Source organism: Haliotis rubra, unplaced genomic scaffold (genome assembly GCF_003918875.1).
Source record: "Haliotis rubra isolate DU_JTF1 unplaced genomic scaffold, ASM391887v1 Scf2, whole genome shotgun sequence".
Classification (NCBI taxonomy): Eukaryota; Metazoa; Mollusca; class Gastropoda; order Lepetellida; family Haliotidae; genus Haliotis; species Haliotis rubra.
The window spans coordinates 868,971-885,002 of NW_025766002.1; the positions used below are offsets into that span (position 1 = coordinate 868,971).

At 41.4% G+C, this 16,032-nt stretch overlaps 1 protein-coding gene across 2 annotated transcripts in view; it reads left to right on the forward strand.

Moving 5' to 3' along the window:
• Nucleotides 1-16,032, forward strand: part of LOC124275303 (uridine-cytidine kinase-like 1) — a 29,214-nt gene that overhangs the window by 8,700 nt on the left and 4,482 nt on the right. For both annotated transcript variants that reach the window (XM_046710789.1, XM_046710790.1), the window contains exons 3-13: nt 1,814-1,920; nt 2,170-2,340; nt 2,547-2,618; nt 4,066-4,255; nt 5,148-5,209; nt 5,938-6,056; nt 6,477-6,570; nt 7,054-7,116; nt 7,585-7,707; nt 8,287-8,452; nt 15,629-15,727. In XM_046710789.1, coding sequence (XP_046566745.1) covers nt 1,814-1,920; nt 2,170-2,340; nt 2,547-2,618; nt 4,066-4,255; nt 5,148-5,209; nt 5,938-6,056; nt 6,477-6,570; nt 7,054-7,116; nt 7,585-7,707; nt 8,287-8,452; nt 15,629-15,727 — 1,266 coding nt within the window. The remainder of the gene's footprint in view (nt 1-1,813; nt 1,921-2,169; nt 2,341-2,546; nt 2,619-4,065; nt 4,256-5,147; nt 5,210-5,937; nt 6,057-6,476; nt 6,571-7,053; nt 7,117-7,584; nt 7,708-8,286; nt 8,453-15,628; nt 15,728-16,032) is intronic.

Consider the following 16,032-nt stretch of genomic DNA (forward strand, 5'->3'; position numbering starts at 1 on the left):
TGCCCAGTGAGAACATTGCAAGTCTACCTACAAGATCCAGGTCCAAGAGGCGGAAATTCAAGCGTCTTTTTGTCCCGATATCGACAGCAACACAGACGGAGGTCTGCTGCACTAAGATATCAATCTGGATCAGAACTGTCATACTACGGGCCTACAAAGCAGCAGGACTTGATCCTCCAAGAGCCTCCAACCCACATGAAGTTAGAGCTCTGGCGTCAACACTCGCTCTACATGGGAATTGCTCTATCAGGACGATAATGGAGGGCTGCTTCTGGAAATGGGACATGGTGTTTGCCAACCACTACCTGAGGGACATCGCCGGCGAGGACGTCTCTGGCATTTCGGCCCACTTGTTGTAGCACAACAATTGACAGTCCCACAAAGGCGCTGAGACGGAGTCTCGCCCTTTTATCACATGACTTGCAAAAGCCAACACTCAGGAGAGTTCAGCTTTTGCGTCGATATGCACGTCTAGGACAGACTAGCATAAGTGATATGACCCAGTACTTGTGAGGACATAATCGTACAGGAAAGGGTCGCTTCTCCACTTGATGCTCGCAAATCCACATAAAATGTTAACAGAAGCAAGGACCAAAAGTTAACAATTGTGGTCCCCCCATCAGAGAAAGCTGGAAGTGAAGGGTTACAGCAGCAGCAGAGCCTAACAGTAAAAGAAGTGCTACCAGGAAGTTCCCATAGGGGGTATGCAGAGGCCCAGATAAGCTGCGTATCCGGGTAAAATACGCATAGAAAATTTCCAATTACGCATTGAAAAATAATTGTTGCGTACCAATTACGCATTTAAAATGTTAGATACGCAAAAAGTTTAAAACAAAAGCGTACGGATTATATTTATAAAAATCGCTTGCATAATGAAAAAGACATCGATTGCTATCAAGTTGTACTGTTAGTATAGGACAAGTGTTGTACTGTCAGTATAGGATGAGTGATTTTTTTATGAAATCATTTCCATTATATTTAAGTTGGTTGATTTTTTTTATGAAATCATTTCCATTATATTTAAGTTGGTTTTGATTCGGTATGACATAAAGCAAGACATTCATGTTAGTAAACTTACTCAATGACATAATACTTAAGTGAGTAAAATGACTGAAATACGCACATATTTGAAAGCAGTGGGTAACGGAAAATGAAATACCCACTCAACATTCATAATACCCACTCCAAGAAATTACAGTGGGTACAGTACCCACATTAGCTAAGTCTTATCTGGAGCTCTGGGTATGTAAGACGTAAATCACTACATGGAATCCAGAAGTGGCTTGACCCACCACCAAATCCGACGGATTCTACAAGCAAATAAGCATGAGTCAGGATAAGGGAAAATATGTAATTTTCTGAATAAAATTGATATTTTATACTTATCCTGACTCATGAGGTAAGCCCTCCCAACCTCCCCGCTAGACACTTTGGATTTCCCTGTAAATTCAAGTGTCAGGCTCATAATTCGGAGAGAGTGAAGCATTGGAGTACGGTGGCGCCGCTTTCCCGCCAAAACGGCCGGACAGATAACTCTTGGTGAGTGGTGATTTTATGTCTCTTTTTTATTGAAGGGAGCTTCAATAGGAGATACAAGTGTTCCACTAACGTTCGCAAGAGGAAGGAGACAAGCAAATAAGCATGAGTCAGGATAAGTATAAAATATCAATTTTATTCAGAAAATCACATGTTCAACACCAAGAATATGTAAATCACATGGAAAGCATCTAACCAGTCTATGACTGGATCATAGACACTATGTTGAACATCCTTTGCCTGTATGTGTTTATGAACTGGTTACTTCTCATGTCAGGTATTTGTGGTGGTAGTGCCTCTGGTAAAACTACAGTTGCCAGGAAGATAATCGAAGCCCTAGATGTTCCCTGGGTCAGTTTACTCAGCATGGACTCTTTCTACAAGGTAAACAGCATCAACTGTGATTGTTCTGTTAGTTTACAGTAATACAAGATTGATGAAAGTATTCATCAGAATCCTGATCTGACAATCTTGCCATCAAGGGAATCTATGAAGCATCTCCCATTAGAAGTTAAACAATGTGGCAATATCCCTCCTCAAACTTGTTTGTTTAGTGAAATCTTTATGTAGTATATTCTATTTGTAAGAGTTTTTATGTGCAGAAGCATGCCTACAAATTGACAATTGTTGTAGGTGCTAAACAAAGATGAACATGAAAAAGCTGCAATGAATGAGTACAATTTTGATCACCCTGATGCCTTCGACTTTGAACTGCTTATTGAAACCTTGCGGAGACTGAAGGATGGGAAAAATGTTGAAGTTCCCATCTATAACTTCAATACTCACGGTCGGGAAACACACATGGTTAGTAATTGTATGTTTGAAGACACAACTATGAACAAGGTTCCAATGAAAGTTTCTTCGCTGTGCTTTCTATACAGAGCCAAGGGCGTCAGTCCTTTTTATTAGTTTTAACAATTATTAAAATGCATGACCCATTACTGCCATAATTTCTGTTATGACTATATCAGTGTCTGAAACTGAAATTATTCTCCATGTGTTCTTTTCAGAAAACAATTTATGGTGCTAATGTGGTGATTTTTGAAGGCATCATGAGCTTTGTCAGCAAAGAGCTTCTTAAGGTAATGTTATTCATCATGTTTATATCTGCTTAACAGCCTAATACACCCTGGTTTCTTGAACACTTAGCTTTTCCATGATCTTTCTCATTAAACATATCTTTATCTAATGGCAGTGTGAAGAATAAGATGTTTTTAGAGATGACAGCTCTTATCTTAACGTAGTCAAAGCAATAATTTCAGATGTAGGGTTGAGGAATTTTAGTGGTAATGTCTTTGAGATAGTCTGACTTATAAACAGGATACAGTCGTGCCCCGTTTATCCGAACACTTGTGTTTTTCTTGAAATTGTTCGGATAAACGAATTTTCGGATATCTGAACCGAGGACCATATGGAAAAAGACAGACAAACAAACGAACATAATAAGCCTCAGATGTATTCTTTATTGATTGATTGATCAACAAATAACAAATACTGTAAAACGTATTGTATTTCGCGCAGGTTTTATTTTCGCGCTTTTGAAGACAGAAATCTACGGGAATCTTAAAATGACGACTGATAGTAGCATAAAGAATCATACTTAACTGTCGCTGTAATGGATTTCCCAAAACATAATTAAATAATGAGCCAAATCCCATCGCCGAATTAGCGAAAACAGCAATGTGTGTTGTGTCTGCAATGGAAATTGGTCACATGACGGATGGTTTGATACAAAACAGATTACCATGAAACGACTCGGAAAGAAATAATACAGCAGTATTTTATTTATTCATTAAGATTTTATTTACCAGTACATCATGAAGCGAATAGTCACTTAACACTCAATCATCTCATTCACAACAACCCGGCTTGTTTGAAATCACAAAGAGCTTCATATACAGTAGAAGTTAATTCATCAGATCGTCAGAATTCGGAACATAAGACTGATGTGTTTTTCATCTCTTCCGTGAGTAAACAACGGGGACGTCTAGCCTTGCCAATAACAATTGACAGGCCTCAAGATTAACTCAGTGTCACCTTGCTAATTAAGGGCAGTTAATCCTCTCACCCTTCAAAGAATGCCGGCTTGTAACCCTTGTTTTATGTTAGGGCACGCAAGGCCACTCGGTAAAATGCGTGTGTAAACATACTGACAGGTGCTCAACCATCCAGATATACGAGAAAAAAACGCATATGATTTAGCATTTGGTATGTGAAAATGACCATCCGGTTACGGAAACCGGATTTCCGGTTAAGTGAGTAGTTTTACAACGTTGTGAATTCGTTTTAATGAATTTTCGTTCGGGAAGGCGAGTTTTCCGGATATCTGAGGTTTGGATAAACGGAGCACGACTGTATAAGGTATTGTTAATCCATGCCATAGCTGGGATATTATTGCACTATACAAGACAAATATGATACTGAAAGAAAAATGAGGATGCTCAAATCTGCAGGATAGTGTTGCAGTGAGACAAGATATTCTTTGATTCTTTCTGTTCATGTCTAAAAATTGCTTTGTGTCTGCTTCAGTTGATGGACATGAAGGTCTTTGTGGACACAGATTCAGACATCCGTCTTGCTAGGCGACTCAAACGAGACATCACTGATCGTGGTCGTGACTTGGAAGGGGTGTTGCACCAGTATAATAAGTTTGTCAAACCGGCATTTGAGCACTACATTGAACCTACAATGAGTTCTGCTGACATCATAGTTCCAAGAGGTATATTGCTTATTTGGGCAACTTAGTAACAAGATGTTTCTTTTAATGTTATGTATATTTTATAACAATATATCTGAGAGGAGTCCTCAGTATTCCAAAGCACATATGAGAGGTCATGTTTTCTAATGTTCAGTTTGATCCCCTAGCTACATCACACCAAAAGACTTTTATAGATGGTACTTGATGGTTCCCTTTGTGGCATTATTGGGACTGGTCAGCTCAAAGACAGGATACAGGGATTTATCTAGACCTGATTAGAGGCTGATATTAGGCATCAAGCTCACATCATGTGTCAGTAAATATCCCAAATAGTAATTATGGCATTCCCAATTCATGTGGTTATGTTCATAGTAAAGTTATGGCTTTGATGAGGTAACTTCAATTTCCTGATAAAGAGGAAGAAGCTATAAATTCTAAGTCTCTTGATGTTGAAAAGTATGAATTTTAAAACCCTGCTCCGAAAAAACCCCAACAGTTTTAATGCCAATTGAAATTAGTTGAAATTCTGGAAAAATCCCTTTAATAGAGTCTCAGTAGGGTGTCTGTTATGCTGAAGCAAGTTATCTCAGTGGGAAGGTAATATGAAGGTGAAATTAGTCTGTCTACTATAAGCAGCCACACAGTAAGTCATGCGTGCATGTAGCTATAAATAAAACTTTAAACAGTGTTGAACAAGTTAAAGCCCATTTCACCTTGCTTCACTAACATTATGACGACAGTGTGACATCAGTATATTGCGTTTGTTACAGTCTCCTCGTTTCCTCCCTTCCTGACATAGTTGGGAACATTTTGATGAAGGTTTATGCCATCAACTAGATGTCAGTACATCATTCAAGTGAAATATTTGTGAAATAAAAGTCATCTATCGTAACATTGTTTGATCTCGTCACAGGTGGTGAAAATGATGTCGCTATCAATCTTATTGTGTTGCACATACACACCCAACTTCTTAATGTAAGTATTGTCAATGCTTAAATATGACTGCATTAGTTAAGATAAGATTTCCAGGAATCCCCTGAATGATTATTGAATCTCGCTGATAAATAAAAGATAACCATTGAAAGTTCTTTTGTTAAGCATTGACCCTCGGGATAAAGCCTGTGACTATCCCTCTGCATACACATATGATGTTTCTGTAACAAGAAGGATTCTATAATTCAGTTAAGCATCATCAACACTTCATGGGATTGCATACATAACATTCCTCCTGCACCCTTGAATACACATGACAGATTGGAGTATATTTGCTCAGTCTGGTTCTACTGATAGGAAAACCTTAAAGTGAGTCCTCAGACCAACTTGTGCTCATTATGTCAAACAGACATACATATTTCTTCTGCAACATGCTGCCATCTGCTCTAAACAAACATTGCTTCTCTATTTGGAGCAAATGTAGGGTTTGCTCAAAATTCATACATGGAGTGGGGGTAATTTAAATTCTGTGATTGATGAAAAGCCTTGTTTGATCAGTAGACTAAAACTACCAATATCACAGAAACACTGTACAATGCAAAGGGTTTCAATTCATTGGTGATGGAGGAATAAGTGGGTATAAATCCTGTGAAGTATTCTTTGTCTGGATGATATAAATATTCAGTGTAACATAGTACTTGATGCCGTGACTGTGAAAGTTTACAGTTGCTAACTGTATTTGCATTGAGTGTGCTATTCTCTGTCCTCAGAGAGGCTTCAAACTGCGGTCAAAGCTGGCATCGTCAGCCACCAATGGACTACCGATGCCCAGTACTCTGTTTGTCCTAGATAAGACCCCACAAGTCCATGGTCTTCACACATTTATAAGGTAGACATTTGCAATCAACATGGTTAGTATCATGTTAAGATGTTCTCAGTTTTGAATATGAAATTGAGTTATCTCCCTTCAACCAGTGTTTTAGATTCCTTGCCTTGTGTATAAACCTTCATCAGTGCTTGTCAGATCTGGTGACCCATTTGATGTACATGATGTATGTCTTTGTGTCTCAAATGCCTAGACAGATGCTTATGATGTCTTTGGCATGTCTCTACCTTCATTGATTTACAGACTGACATTATATAGTTAAAATAATTAGAATAAATAATGTTGAGAAGAGCATTAAACAACAAACGTACAGTTGAAATCGAGATACAGACTGCATGCTGAGGTTCTGTTGTAGTTAGTATGTACTGATAGACCATGTTTAGTACCTTTTGATTATAATTCTTGGTCTTGTGCTTATTTCAGGAACAAGGAGACACCCCGTGATGAGTTTATTTTTTATTCCAAGAGGCTAATGCGACTGCTGTTTGAGTTTGCCATGTCCATGTTACCATTCAAAGTAAGTTTTCTTTGTGTGACCGTCATCGAACTTCCAATATTCTTATGTAGTATAAAACAGGGCTCCAGATAATTTTTCATGATCAGGAGTACGTACTCCTTATTTTTTTCAATATACGAGTACTGGAAAACAATAAGAGTACATTTAGAGTACTGAATGGAATTTAATGGCGTATCAGTAATCTTGTGTTTCGTTTCATATATGCATGACAACATTGCTACTCTTGTGTAAACAGGTCAGTAAACAATAAAACGATTCTTTTTCAGATAAATACGTCTGTAAATGATTCTGAAACCGTACACCATTGCTGTGGTCCGTGTCTGCTAGGTGTTTCCTACCGTATTGTGCTTATTTTATGTCCATACATACGCCGATACGGCCCTTATCTGGAGCCCTGAGTATAAAATTATGATGACCTGCAGTGTTATTAACATAATAAATTTTGTTCTGATATTAAGTGTGATCTTTGTTTTGTAATTGTAGACTGTGAAAGTTGAAACAAGTCAAGGAGGAGTGTATGAAGGGAAGAGACTGAGTGCGGTCAAGGCAAGTGATTAACCATCTCTCAGTTTATGAATCTAGCATGATCGTATTTAATGCAAATAATTTGTAATATTTGTAAGGTTGAAATTGGGCTAATGTTTTTCAAACATCTTTTCTGTTCAGGATATAGAGTATGTGAAGCCAGTGTTAGTCAGTGTTTAAATTTCATAGTGATATGAATGCAATAACATGTTACTCAAACCTATTCATAAGTTCACATATATGTGCGCAATAGCTGTTTAGTTTTCAAAGTTAATCTCAGTGCCAGCATGGACAGATTCTACTGGCTGACATAATCTACAAATGAGAACCAGACAATATTCATGTTGAAGACAGCTTTTTGTTTATGAAGGAATGAATAGTAGAAGTTGAATCCATTTGCAGCAACCATAGCAGTGTAGTTTGAGTATTTTGGCAAGGAAAGACAACTCTCAGGTTATGAAAGTATTTAATGATTTCTATGACCGACAGGTGTCTGGTGTGTCCATCCTGAGAGCTGGTGAAACAATGGAGCCAGCCCTGTGTGAAGTGTGCAAGGAGATCAACATAGGGAAGATACTCATTCAGACGAACATGGACACAGGGGAACCAGAGGTAAGCAGCTGGTGCCGTGTCAATTATACATCATCAAACCTTCACAGCGTGGTCATTACTCACAACACCAATCACTGATTTGTCTGGTAGGGATATAAAGTTGGAATATTGCTGAGTACATCATTGAATAACAAAGGTATCAGTACATGTTTTAAGATGGTAGTTGTTACCTTGCCTGATGCTCCGTCAGTGATAAAGATGCAGTGGACGGCGCAGAGTCTGTATGTGCATGGATTGTGGTCGGTTTGAAATTATATGCCCAATGCAGGCAAAATTGGGAAAGAATTGTAAATTTGTTGAAAATTGGGATTCTTAAATTTGCGTTTTCCCCCCCCTTAAATTCAGAGGAAGGCTTGTTTCAACATTCTAGTTGCTTTCATTGCAATGATGTACGCATTACAACCCTTTTCATTGGCCTTTCACCACCAATTAATAATTCCAATGGTATGAACTTGATGAAAAGTATGATCATTAGAAAACTAATCATGCGCAGCCATTTGGGCCAGTAATATTATTTGAGCTTGAATAATGTTTATTTTCCTTAATTACTGATAGCATTCTTTGTCTCTGGTGTTCTAGTTACATTACCTGCGACTGCCCAAGGACATCAAGAACCATTACATCATGTTAATGGATGCCACTGTTGCCACAGGCGCAGCAGCCATGATGGCTATTCGGGTATTACTTGACCATGATGTGAAAGAAGACAACATTACTCTTTGCTCCCTACTAATGGCCCAGTCAGGTGAGAATAGGATAATACTTCCCAGGCAGCTGAGAATGGAAATTGAGAGCATACTAATCCATTAACTTTAGAAATATTATTTTTCCTTATCCTGACTCATGCTCTTTTTGCTTGTCCCCTTCCTCTTGCGAACATAGTGGAACACTTGTATCTCCTTAATTGAAGCTCCCTTCAATGTAAAATCACTAATTGGTACTCACCCAAGAGTTGCCTCCCCTGCCGTGGCGCGGGAACAGGTGTCGCCACCCTCTGGCCTCATGCTTCACTCTCTCCTTCTTCGCCCAGTGAGCAGGATGTGAGAGCGCCTGTGTCTCCTTACACACTATATCCTTTGGTTTTCTTAGTTAGTTACCTCTTATAGTTTACTATAAAGGTATAGCTAGTATCCTTCATTAATTTGCATTGATAATTAATCGTATTTCTACTGTTTATTCACGTGAGTTCGTGATTGTTCAGCTACTATTACATTGATGAAAAACTGTACTATTTGTAGATTACGTTTGTCCGCTGTTGATCCGCATGTAGTATGCCCTAGTTGTACTACGCCTTGTGCGTTTGATTCACGTTGCAGTTACTGCATTAATTTAACCAATTCTGCCTTTAATAAATACCATCTTTGGCGCCTTGAGACGTGTTGCAGATAGGTCACGCAAACTAGGTGTAGACATGGCCGATACATCGGATTTCCATCCAGTCAGCTGCTGTCGAGCGACCCCCTCCCGTCTGGTGTTCTGCTTGAGACCCCATCGGAAGAGGGACGTGGGATGCAGTCCGTCACCTCTAAGAAGCGACCGGCCTCCCCAGACGTCCCGTCATCGCAGATAAAGTCCAAGAGGGCCTCAGCGTCTTCTCAACGCAGACTTCGTACCCCAAGGGCAGCATCATCCTCCAAAGGGAAATCTACGAAGTCGTCGAGAACTTTCTCAGCCGAGATCGTTCCAGCAGGAGAAATGGGCCTCTACGATGACCAGCCAATCATCATACCCGACATACGCCACAAGAAGCTACCAGTAACAGCGACAGTGACTTCAGCAGAGATCACCATGCAGCCTGATGCCTCTACACTGATGTCAGACGAGATCGCTGAGGGCCCCACCGCTATCAGCGCAGAGAAGGCACCATCTACTTCGTCGCAGATCATCCCAGACGATCTAATGAAGCAGATCATGATCATGATCATGATGGAAGGCCACTACAGACTGGAGAAGCAGCCATCCCAGGGTCCGAGCCTTCGCGAAGGCTCCAACGTAGACAGCACCCCAGAGGCACCCCCCGTCAACGTAGCAGCCACGACGATGCCGCCTTCGCGAAGGAAGTCACAGACCACCTCGACGAAGGACCCAGATGTACAGCCTTCGCGAAGGCGGGAAAGATCATCACCTTCTTCGGCGTCATACTCAGATACGGAATCTGATCATCAGACCTCACGGAAGCCTTCGCGAAGGTCATATCACCGTTCCCCAGGACCGGACGCAGAGGAAGCTTCGCAAAGGCGTTCGCGAAGGACACCTGAACCCAGATCGTCATCATCTAAAAGGACATCGAGGGACTACACAAGAGCTTCGCGAAGCTACCAACGGTCCCCTCACAGGTCTCCAAGAAGATCAACCTATCGATGTAGATCACCAAGTCGATCACCTCGCCGATCTCCACGTACATTACTGTCACACCTCACAGGTCTGCTAGCCTACAACTAGATCTCCACAAGCGTCAAACGATATAGAGATAGAGCCACACAGTCCTACATCAGAAGAGCAACAACCTCTCATTAATGATGATGGAATGGAAGATGATGGAGGAATTATTTTCTCAGATGCAGAGATAAGATATTGGATGGTCAATAATCTAGATCTCTCATCACCTTCCAAGAGTGGCAACACGGCGCAGACATACCTGATGAAAGAAGACGATGCAGATGCTATCACACTACCCCCAATCGACCCGGACATGCGGTACCACAGAACCTAGATACAGCATTCCACAAAGCCACAAAGGTTCAGACACCACATCTGCCAAACTTTCACGCCAAGAAGTTCTCCACGCATAATATGGACCCCTTCTTCAAGGCGCAAGACATCGATGAGAACTACAAGCTGATCTCCGATGCCAAGAACAAGTTCTACAAGATTGATGATCGGAAATTGGTTCAGATAGAAACCATGACGAGACGTATGTTCTTTGGTCTAAATAGATCTAGAACAATAAATGAGACACTTATCACCAGATTTCGTAACCACGACTTCTGAAGATGATAGAATGATTTACTCGGGCCCTACTGATGCAAAAGAAGGACCAGCAGTTCTTAACAGATCATCTCACGCCTGTCTCAGCAGCACTGACCTTAGCTCGTCGTCAAGGCCTCCTCGCTTCCTGTAACTGGGGTGAGAACTTTACAGCTCCACTATATACAGCCCGTGGTCTTCCCCATCCATCTTTGACGGAGGAATAGACAAAGTCTCCAAGGAAGTCACCAAGGATTCCAGAGAAGTCCTGATGATTAAATCGATGGACACGCTTAGCCAGTGTCATTCGACAGACTTCACAAAGATACTCAGGGAGATCTAAATTCACGGGCCTACAAAGAGCAAGAGACAGGAAGATAGCCAGTTCCAGGGGAAGAGATTCTTTTCGTGGCCCATATGGCAACGATAGAGGAGGGTCAGGAAGAGGCAGGACACCCAGAGGTTCCCGCAACTATAAACGCTGAAAGACAGGTTCGGAACGACTGGAGTCTTCCACCCCAGCCGCTCCAGTACAACCGTCACAAGTGGGTGGACGTCTCCAACTACACTGGGAAAACTGGGGAATGCTTCAAGACACCTATGTCTCCAACATTCTTCAACACAGATTTCGTATCCCACTACAGGCCAAGCCTCCGCTAACAGTCAACCCTCACAAGTTCGACGTACAGGCACAGCAACTACCAAAGTTAAGAGAGGCTGTTACATTACTCCTAACCAAGCAGGCCATAGAAGTAATAGATCAAGGAAACATCGAACCAGGTTTCTACTCCCCAGTTTTCCTAGTACCCAAGAAAAACTCCAAGGAGAAATACAGACTCATTTACAACATGAGCTTCTTCAACAAGACTTATCTACACGAGACCACCGAGGTTCCGCATGATACATCTACCGCGAAAGTTACGGCACATGATTCGCCCCATGGACTACATGGGCAGTATAGATCTACAAGATGCTTATCTGCACATCCCTATACATCCCGAATCCAGGAAATACCTACGGTTTACACTAGACGGGTTACATTACCAGTGGAAAGTACTCCCATTCGGAATATCATCAGCCCCATGGTTATTCACGAGGATAACGAAACCGATTGTTACCTATCTACATCGTCAAGGCTACGCAGTGCGTTCTTCCTCGACGACGGGAAACAAGTAGATCAAGATCCACAGCATCTCAAACTACAGTTAAACTACATCATAAAGCTACTAACACAGCTGGGATGGTTAGTAAACTTACTCAAGTCGGACCTAGTACCATCGCAAGATCTGCAATTCCTAGGCATTCGATTTATCACCAATCTCAACCGTATAGTCGTACCAGAAGACCGTTGGCTCAAGATCCAACAGATCATTCCACCAGCCCTACTCTCTCCGCTACCACTTTGACAATGGCAGAGCTTACTAGGTCTTCTAACATCAGCCCAAGACTTGACAGTCAGAGGCAGATTACAGTTACGTCCCTTACAGGTCTTCATCAACACACATCTCGACGACCTACAACCATTCAGTCTACCGAAACATCTCAGACCTCATCTACTATGGTGGACCAAGGAATCGAATGTCTGCGAAGGGATTTGTTTAGCAGAGCAGGAATTCAAAACCCATCTATATGTAGACGCGTCGCTCCAAGGTTGGGGAGCTCATCTCACCAACCGGACGGCATCAGGGTTATGGAATCAGCTAGAAAGCAAGCTCCACATAAACTCATTAGAGATGAAAGCTGTAATCAACGCCATAAGACATTGGAGCAACATTCTACAGAATGCGCACCTAATGATACATACCGACAACTTCGACAGTGGCGTTCTATGTGAACAGGCAAGGCTCAACGAGATCGCCGAACCTTTTGACTTTAACCTTTCAACTGTTCAATTAATCCAAGATCTAAATCTACATGTCAAAGCATGCCACATTCCCGAGCCAGAAATATACTAGCAGACGCTCTCTCTCGGCCACATCTACCGTCACGCCGACAGAATGGATGCTCAATACAGAGATATTTGCACAGATAATCAAGCAAATAGGAGCTCGCCTAGTAGATCTATTCGCCACAAGATTCAACAATCAACTACCGACATTCGTGTCACCAGTTCCAGACCCACAAGCATGGGCAACGGATTTAAGCTCTAAGCATATCATGGGAAGGCCTCAATGCGTCGCTTCCGCTTCCAGCAATAATACCTCAAGTATTACAGAAAATCAGTCAAACACAGAGCCTACAACTCATTTTGGTCGCGCCCTACTGGCCGGCCAGAATGTGGTTTCCCATTCTAATACAAGGAATCGGTCAACCGGCACTAGAGCTACCCAAGCGCTCAAAGCTGTTAATACATCCACACACCAAACAGGTGCACAGAAACCCAGAAGTATTCAAACTTCACGTATGGACTGTATTAAAATGTGTTTAAACAAGAGAGGATATTCTACCAGGGCGGCAAAAGCGGTCACGCTTGCCTTACGATACTCAACTCGTAACTTGTACGACGACAAGTGGCACAGTTTCGAAAATTACGCAGCAAACAAGGGTTTTACAGCGAGAGATGCTACGCATCCTCAAGTGGCAGACTTTTTGTGTTACTTACGGCAAAACAAACATTTAAAAGGCTCGACATTGTCCACATATCTTGCCGCGCTTAGTTCTGTGATTTCTATGAGAACGGGTGTTAAATTGACAAAAACACCAGAGTTACTGGCCTTACTACGTGCTTTCCGATTGGAGGACCAAAAGCGGAAGTTCCACGCCCCAGCTTGGGATCTGAATGTAGTACTACAACACCTCACAAGTGAGGATTATGAACCATTGGAATCGACAACCTTTGAATTTCTCTCACAGAAAACAATTTTCCTGTTATCGCTAGCCACGGCAGCCAGAATATCTGAAATTCACGCTCTAGATTATGAGAGGATACAGTTTGATGACAATCAAAACACAGCGCACCTGGGATTAAGATGGGATTTCATCGCCAAAAATCAACTACCAGGCCAACCAGACAGGTTATTTCACATCCCTGCACTATCCTCGATTCTCGGATCTCAAGATACATTGGACTTATCGCTATGCCCAGTACGAGCTCTCAAAATCTATTTACGCCGTTTCCAAAACAAGGCTTAAGATCGCTCAGAAGATTGTTCATCCCGTTATCGCCTACTAATCAGACAGAAGTCTCTCGTACCACCATATCTATATGGATAAGGACTGTCATTCTACGCGCCTACAAGGCAGCAGGACTGGACCCTCCAACAGCATCAAATCCCCATGAAATCAGGGCATTGGCTTCCACCCTCGCCCTTCACGGTAACTGTTCATTGAATACAATTATGGAAGGATGCTTCTGGAAATCTAACATGGTGTTTGCTAATCACTATCTGAGAGATATCACCACCGAGGACGCTCTGGCATTCACCATTTCGGTCCTTTGGTCCTCGCCAGCAACTGACAGTCCCTCGTGAGGCGTTAATATTCACCCCCACGAGATTATTATGTATATTATACATACATTATTTAGCTTATAACTCCAATGGAGTTCTAGGGCTATGTATATATTTCGCTTAGGTTATTCAACCTTAAGCTCATACTGAGTTTTATGTTCAGTTGTACAGCTTCTCTATCAGAGTCGCTTTTATATCTATTTATATAATTTGGTATATCAGTATATGAGTAATGTAATACCCCAGTTATGGTAATATATAACCTATGGCTTATTATAGAGGAAATATCCTAAGTCAATGCCTTTATGAAGTTCCCGCAGGGGTTATTACAGTATAAGTTATTTAAATCACTAATTATAAATCCAAAGTATTCTGTTTATGCCCACCTCCATTCCGGAGGATTCTACAAGCAAAAGAGCATGAGTCAGGATAAGGAAAAATATGTAATTTTTTGAGTAAAATTGATATTTTATACTTATCCTGACTCATGAGGTTAGCCCTCCCATCCTCCCCACATAACACTTTGGATTTCCCTGTAAATTCAAGTGTTGGGCTCGCTAAATCAGGAGAGAGTGAAGCATGAGGCCAGAGGGTGGCGACACCTGTTCCCGCGCTTACGGCAGGGGAGGCAACTCTTGGGTGAGTACCAATTAGTGATTTTACATTGAAGGGAGCTTCAATTAAGGAGATACAAGTGTTCCACTATGTTCGCAAGAGGAAGGGGACAAGCAAAAGAGCATGAGTCAGGATAAGTATAAAATATCAATTTTACTCAAAAATTACATGTTTGTGATTTGTGCGTTCTTTGGAACACATTCACACATTCTGAATAACAATTGTGAATATAGTCTTGTGAATATTTGGATTAATAATGAATAATACCTTGTTCAGACAAAATGTTTTGGACAGTCAAAGATATAGTATTAGGCTCCGTCCATCCGTTTGTACGAAGTGGAATATCTTAAGAACCATTGACTGGATTCTTTTCACACTTGGTACCTAGGTTCATCACAGTATAAGAAAGGTCCCACTCAGGTTTGGTGACCTTGACCTTCATTTCAAGGTCACAAGGGGAGTTGAACTTTTACCCTTGTCAGCGAGATATCTCAAGAACCGTTCTCTGGATATTCTTCATATTTGACACCAAGCTTCATATAGGGAAGGCACAGGGCCCAGTCGATTTTGATGACCTTCCCATAATTTTCAAGGTCACGACGACACTTTGAAGATTTCAGCATGTGAGCCTGCATGTTAAGCTTGTCAGCGAGATATCTATATAACCGTTCACTGGATTTTCTTCATATTTGACACAAGGGCTTAGTGATTTGGTTGATTGTATAGCATCACAGTCAAGTGGGATGGGATATTGATCATGTCAATCACTTGATTGTTTGGTCAGTTTCAAAGTGTTGTCCTCACCTGGAATATTTCTGGCTGGGGTGAAATGCAAGAAACAACAACAAAAAAAGACAAGACATCTATATGTTAACAATGTGTTTTTATAGGTGTGCATTCCGTTGCCTATGCATTCCCCAAAGTGAAGATAGTGACAACAGCTGTTGACAAGGAAGTGAATGAAAAGTTCCATATTTTGCCAGGCATTGGTGAGTTCCAAGTCCAAATCAAGACACAAAAGTTGTTTTCTGTAAGTCATTTAAAGGAGACATTGATATAGTTGCTGGTGTTATCACATTTGGTTATTCGATACTGGCATTGCAGAAGTAATAATATGAAACCAGACTGCAACTTCGGGTGAGTGTCTTGCCTAATCTTGTAATATGTTTACGTCAGTGTGCACAGCTAATTGTAGTCCATATATGTACCTGAATGATAATACCCGAAAAACTGTGTGCCATTTGGCAGTGGCTGTGATACACAGCAGTTAGTGTCCTTCAATACGACATATTTT